This window comes from Candida orthopsilosis (assembly GCF_000315875.1).
Source record: "Candida orthopsilosis Co 90-125, chromosome 2 draft sequence".
Lineage (NCBI taxonomy): Eukaryota > Fungi > Ascomycota > Pichiomycetes > Serinales > Debaryomycetaceae > Lodderomyces > Lodderomyces orthopsilosis.
The window spans coordinates 629,894-635,893 of NC_018295.1; the positions used below are offsets into that span (position 1 = coordinate 629,894).

Genomic DNA, 6,000 nt, shown 5'->3' on the forward strand with positions numbered 1-6,000 from the left:
ATGGTGACAATGAAAACACTGGCATTACTTATTCTTAAGGTGCGAAAAAGAAGCACAAGGAATTTGAAGATGTGACTGGGTTAATCAGTCCACTTTGTGATAAACTATTCACACCATTCATTTAGTTTGAAGTGGTGCTCTCTTTGTTTTTGTTTTTGAATCTGTCACCTGAAATCAAAATGATAATATTAGCTCTAAAAGGACCTACTACTTATTCCGAGAGGGAAAGACCTTGGCGAATACAATAAAATATTATTGGTTGATACACTCAACTCGGATATATTCTCATGGGGTGGTATTTGATTCAATGCATTCAGGGCTTCTTCTTTGAAAAACCAGTGAGTATCCACTTAAAGAATTCATTTGATTTCTTTCTACAGAATTGATGCCAATGTGTTTCATTTTAGGTCGCTACCGACTTGGCACTGAAACAAAACCATTTGTTTTGTTGATTGGTCTTTTGATTTATTACACCAAAAGTATATATATCAAACTGGACTATTGTGCTTAATCGCACCATGTCAAGCCAATTCACAAGCGCAACTACAGGTCACAATCCTAATTCAACATACAAGAATAGTGGTACGTCTAGAAATCTCATTTTTGACAAAACTAATGCACAAACTTACAGCAACTCAAATATCCACGACTCCTCAAACAAGGCTGCATTAACTGCCGGCACTAGTGGAATTTCAAAGAAAGACGTGGAGGCCGTGAAATCTCGAATCATTTCACAATTAAATGGAGGTTTGATTCACATTGAAGACTCTAATATAAATAGTGGGTACGAAACTGTTTTTAATATCCTCGAGAAAACCGTGTTTCAACGTGAAAGACATTCTCTTTTGCTAGTCGGACCAAGATCTTCAGGAAAATCGACAATTGTGAACAAAGCATTGGATCGCTTAAAAAAAAAATATTTAAATGAATTTCTTGTTATTCATTTAAATGCCTCGATACACTCAGACGATAATACCGCCGTGAGAGAGATCGCACGTCAGTTGGACCTTACCACAAAACGGAAATCTGACGAGGAAGATGTCGCTTCGAGTGCGTACAGACATGAATTTACTATCGAACGAAAGTCTATTCATGAAACGTTTGCCAACATTTTAAACGTGCTCAGTATTTCATTGGAGAACGTCGAAGATTTGGAGAAGAAGCACACGCCCTTGATTTTCGTTATTGATGAGTTTGAAAAATTCACATCCAATAACAAGCAGACCCTTTTGTACAACTTACTTGACATGTCGCAGAATAGTGATATACCGATCACAGTAATTGGACTAACGACAAAGATTAACGCCAGGGATAACATGGAGAAAAGAGTAAACAGTCGATTCTCTCAGCGAATTTTGACGATTTCACCTACAATGAAGTATCCTGATTTTTTACGAAACGCAAAAAGTGGACTTCTATTAAGTGAATCATTTTTGGGATTAATGGACCTTCCAGATTATGGGAAAGTGTGGAATGAAAACGTGAAAAATATTTTTGAAAAGGGGGAGGGAAGCCTCCTCAATACGTTGTGCTTGAGAAACTTTAACACTACCAAAAACTATAGGGAGATAAACAACGTATTTAAGGTCTTGCTATCGGAGATTTCGACCGATAGACCTGTTCTTGACAACCTGGGGTTAAATGATATAATATGGAGGTGCACTCTGATTGGAAATCTTCAGTCCGCTGTGTATTCCCTTTCCGATAGTGAGTTACTCATGTTGGTTTCGGCAACGAAGTGGATTGAGAAGTTCAACTCTCCAACGGTAAACTTTAACTTGGCGTTCGCCGAATACAAGTCACTAATGAAGGAGTCTGACCATCTCTTAAGTGCTTCATTCTCACTAAACAATATGAAAGTGAACAAGAGGCAATGGTCAAAAAAGGCATTGAGAAACAGCTGGGAAGTACTATTCAAGTGCAATTTGCTAATTGAGCCGTTGTCTACATCAACCACACAAAGTGCATCGACAGAACGAAGAACGATAAAGACTGTTATTGTTGATGATAATACAATGTTGTTGTTGGATATTACTTTGGATGAGTTGAACTTACTAGTTGCAGACGGAAGATTGGCTAAGAAATTTTTGCGGTTATAGAGAACTCGTCGTTTTGGGATTCATCACTGCGGTTTCTAGTTTGATCGTGTGGAGCAAAATTGATGTACCTCCAGTTCAAATCAAGGTAGCATTTTTTGTAATTACAAGGTCTATGGATAAGAATGAAAGGGACAAATTGCCATTTCCTATATTATTCACTATGATTACACTTTGTGCAAAAACTTGCCCCCTGAGAAAGACTAATGTGGTCCCATAATCTAGAGAATGATACACCCGCACTTTTTTGTTGAAGACTTGTACATAGCTGTATCATATCATTAGAGAAAAATTTGGTAAGTAGAGGCTTTTTCAATATATTGACTAGCACAATGCTTAATGGAGTGCACTTGCGACACAAGTTTTTTGCGACACCACTTCTCCCAATGTCGCAAAAAAAAAACATATTACGATGAGAGATGACGAAAGATAGTCAATCATCTCAATCTCGTTGGAACTATTACAAAATATTGAACACTAATGGCGAAAGGAAGCCAGATAACGGGTGCTATAGAACAAAAAGTTTATAACTTGGCCTGTAATCTCCTTGACGAAAGAACTGAAAAGAATCGAAGCACTCTAAATGTGGATGAGTTACAGGATCCGTTTGCAGGTGTAGAGTCAGCAAAAAGCTTAACAATTTCCCTGGTATTGAACTATATTCAGCTGAAAGACTTTGAATTGAAGCGAGCTAAGAAGGTACAGCTCGAAAAGTCAATTTCCAAGGTATTGAAACTAATAAGAGATGATGAGGAGAATGAGCTAAACAATAATCAAGCGGAGAAAGATATAGACAGTGCGTCAGAAATCGAAGGCACTGATACTGCTGGTTCTAACTTGATGGATTTCAAAGATCCCAACTTAGCAAATAAATCAGTCACGTCGATGTGGAATTTTGAGGACAAGGAACAAGATCAAAATCCTGACTCTGAAGATGGCTCAAGTACGAAACGAAAAGCAAAGGACACGACAAAGAGTGTTTTTAAGAAGCAAAAACGAAAGTTTGACCATACACCTCCCGAAATTTCCTTTTCAAACCTAGGAGGCTTGGATAACGTCACCACACAACTTCTTGAAATCATCGGGCTACCTATTTTGCATCCCGAGATTTATACTTCAACCGGAGTTGAGCCTCCGAGAGGTGTACTTTTATACGGACCACCTGGGTGTGGTAAGACAACCATTGCTAACGCTTTAGCAGGAGAGTTGAAGGTTCCTTTTATCAACATCTCTGCTCCTTCAATAGTGTCTGGAATGTCGGGCGAATCTGAGAAGAAACTTCGTGAATTGTTTGAAGAAGCAAAGTCTGTGGCGCCGTGCTTGATATTTATGGATGAAATTGATGCTATCACACCAAAGAGGGACGGAGGTGCCCAAAGAGAAATGGAAAGAAGGATAGTTGCTCAGCTCTTGACGTTGATGGACGAGCTAACCTTAGACAAGACAGACAACAAGCCTGTGATTGTAATTGGTGCTACCAACAGACCTGATTCTTTAGATTCTGCGCTTCGTCGCGCGGGTAGGTTTGACCGAGAAATCTGTTTAAATGTTCCAAATGAAGCGCAGCGAGAATCTATTTTGAGAACAATGACCAAAAACATAAGGTTGAAGGATGGGGAACATTTTGACTACAGAGAGTTATCAAAACTCACTCCTGGTTATGTGGGTGCAGATCTCAAAAGTCTCGTTACCGCCGCTGGTGTTGCTGCCATCAAAAGGATCTTTGAAACTATGAGCGAACAGCAAGAGGAGGGCCACTGTGTACAAGAGGACCACATGGAAATAGACCCCATTTCAGGAAAAGAGAACGAAGCTGTATTGTCCAGGAGATTTGGAAACAAATCAGATCTTGAACAAATATCAACTATACAGAAATTTTTGGGGCGGAACCCTGAGCCATTAACTGAAGAACAACTTCAGCCTTTATGTATTACATACGATGATTTTGTCAAAGCTCTTCCGACCGTTCAACCCACCGCTAAAAGAGAAGGGTTTGCAACCGTACCCGATGTTACATGGAGAAATGTTGGTGCTTTAGCCAAGGTTCGTACAGAGTTACACATGTGTATCGTCCAACCAGTGAAGAAGCCTGAATTGTATCTCAAAGTTGGTATTTCAGCGCCATCTGGCGTCTTGATGTGGGGACCACCAGGCTGCGGGAAAACTCTTCTTGCGAAGGCTGTTGCAAATGAATCACGAGCAAATTTTATTTCAGTGAAAGGACCAGAGTTGTTAAACAAGTATGTGGGAGAATCGGAAAAAGCAGTGAGGCAAGTGTTTCAGAGAGCTATGGCATCCAAACCGTGCATCATATTTTTTGATGAGTTAGATGCCTTGGTTCCACGAAGAGACACTTCTATGTCGGAATCCAGTTCAAGAGTTGTAAACACCTTATTGACTGAATTAGATGGTCTTTCTGATAGAAACGGAGTTTTCGTTATTGGAGCGACAAATAGACCGGACATGATCGACCCAGCAATGCTTCGTCCTGGCCGGTTGGACAAGACTCTATACATTGAACTACCCACTGCAAATGAAAGATACGAGATCTTGAAAACTATCACAACGGCTAATAGTACGCCGATTGCAAGTAATGTTGATCTTGTGGAAATTGCAAACGATGAAAAATGCAGAAACTTTTCGGGAGCAGACCTATCATCTTTAGTCAAAGAAGCAGGTATATCCGCATTAAAAAGAAAATTTTTTGGGGCTCAGAATCTCGAAGCATTGGACGCTTCTGGGTTCTATAATGGCTTCTCTCTGGAGGAACATATTGAGGTCACTCGCGAGGATTTTCAACGTGCATTGTTTACCGTACGTCCCAGTGTGAGTGATAGGGATAGATTGAAGTACGAACGTTTGAACAAGAAGCTAGGGTGGGACATTATAGGGGAGAAAAATGGAACAGCCCTTCCTAACGTGGGAGATACAAATAGACCTGAAGACTCTAAGTGAACAAGCAATACGTTTCAAATTGGTTTTATGGGTTCAAACACAGGATGTCACTTTTTAATCCGAGAAAAAGGATATTCTTGGTCTTCGTTGTTGTTGAGGACTGCTACATTATCGGTTGTGATAATTTGAAAGGCTTGGTCATGAAATTGTAAAATTAGGCGTGAAAAACACTCAAAAAAACCTATATGTGATATCTATATAGATACTATAGAGCAAAATCGTGATTGATCATTTAATCGCAATAAGGAGTAGCCATTTTAAAAATCAGTTCTCAGGTTTTGGGCATAAAAGAATGCAAGATGATTAGAAAACAGTGTAATATGTGGCTAAAACATCATCTCTCATGGAGTACATTGTCTCTACATGTACGCATTCAGCTAAAAAGTAGAACAAAATCTGTATTTTACGAACACTTCCATATTAATAGAGCTTGAGCTTCTGTACAAACACAAGGAACCTATGACATCAGAATTGATGTCACATACTTTTTTCGACAATAACGAAATTGAAAGTTTCCAAGGAGTCATAGGTAAAGTGATGTTGATCAACGATTTTATCAACGGCAGCTACTACGCTGTACATAAGTCAAAAGTTGCCTACATATACTTCTAGCTCCTGCTACTTTCCACTAGCAACTAGATGTCTACGATTTCTAATTTCAAGGTCATCATCAGAGTATCAAATTTGGTTAAGTGCTCTTGGCTTATACCTCCAAGACAAAATTCTAACTTAGCTTCGTCGTCTCACGGCACCCAAAATAAATTTTTGGGATTTTTAGGGGTACATGCGGCTCTCGTAAGCTCTATCAGTAGGACCCTGTGTTGGTTTTCCACTTATTTAGTGGTTTCAGTCGTTGGTGCACCATTTTGCACCTAAATTTGTGCCCGGAATAGCCCGAGACGGGACAGGAAGTTCCCAATATACACCACAAGCGTGCCAATGACAATTA

At 39.5% G+C, this 6,000-nt stretch overlaps 2 protein-coding genes across 2 annotated transcripts; both read left to right on the forward strand. All coding sequences in view use genetic code 12, as the record gives it.

Moving 5' to 3' along the window:
* Positions 1-518: 518 nt before the first annotated feature.
* On the forward strand, positions 519-2,099 carry CORT_0B03000 (Orc4 protein; the record flags this gene model as incomplete). Its single annotated transcript, XM_003867403.1, has 1 exon — positions 519-2,099. The coding sequence occupies one exon, from the start codon at positions 519-521 to the stop codon at positions 2,097-2,099; it is 1,581 nt and encodes a 526-aa protein (XP_003867451.1).
* Positions 2,100-2,576: 477 nt separating this feature from the next.
* Positions 2,577-5,051, forward strand: CORT_0B03010 (Rix7 protein; the record flags this gene model as incomplete). The annotated part of the gene is made up of 1 exon (XM_003867404.1): positions 2,577-5,051. The coding sequence occupies one exon, from the start codon at positions 2,577-2,579 to the stop codon at positions 5,049-5,051; it is 2,475 nt and encodes an 824-aa protein (XP_003867452.1).
* Between the last annotated feature and the right edge of the window lie 949 nt (positions 5,052-6,000).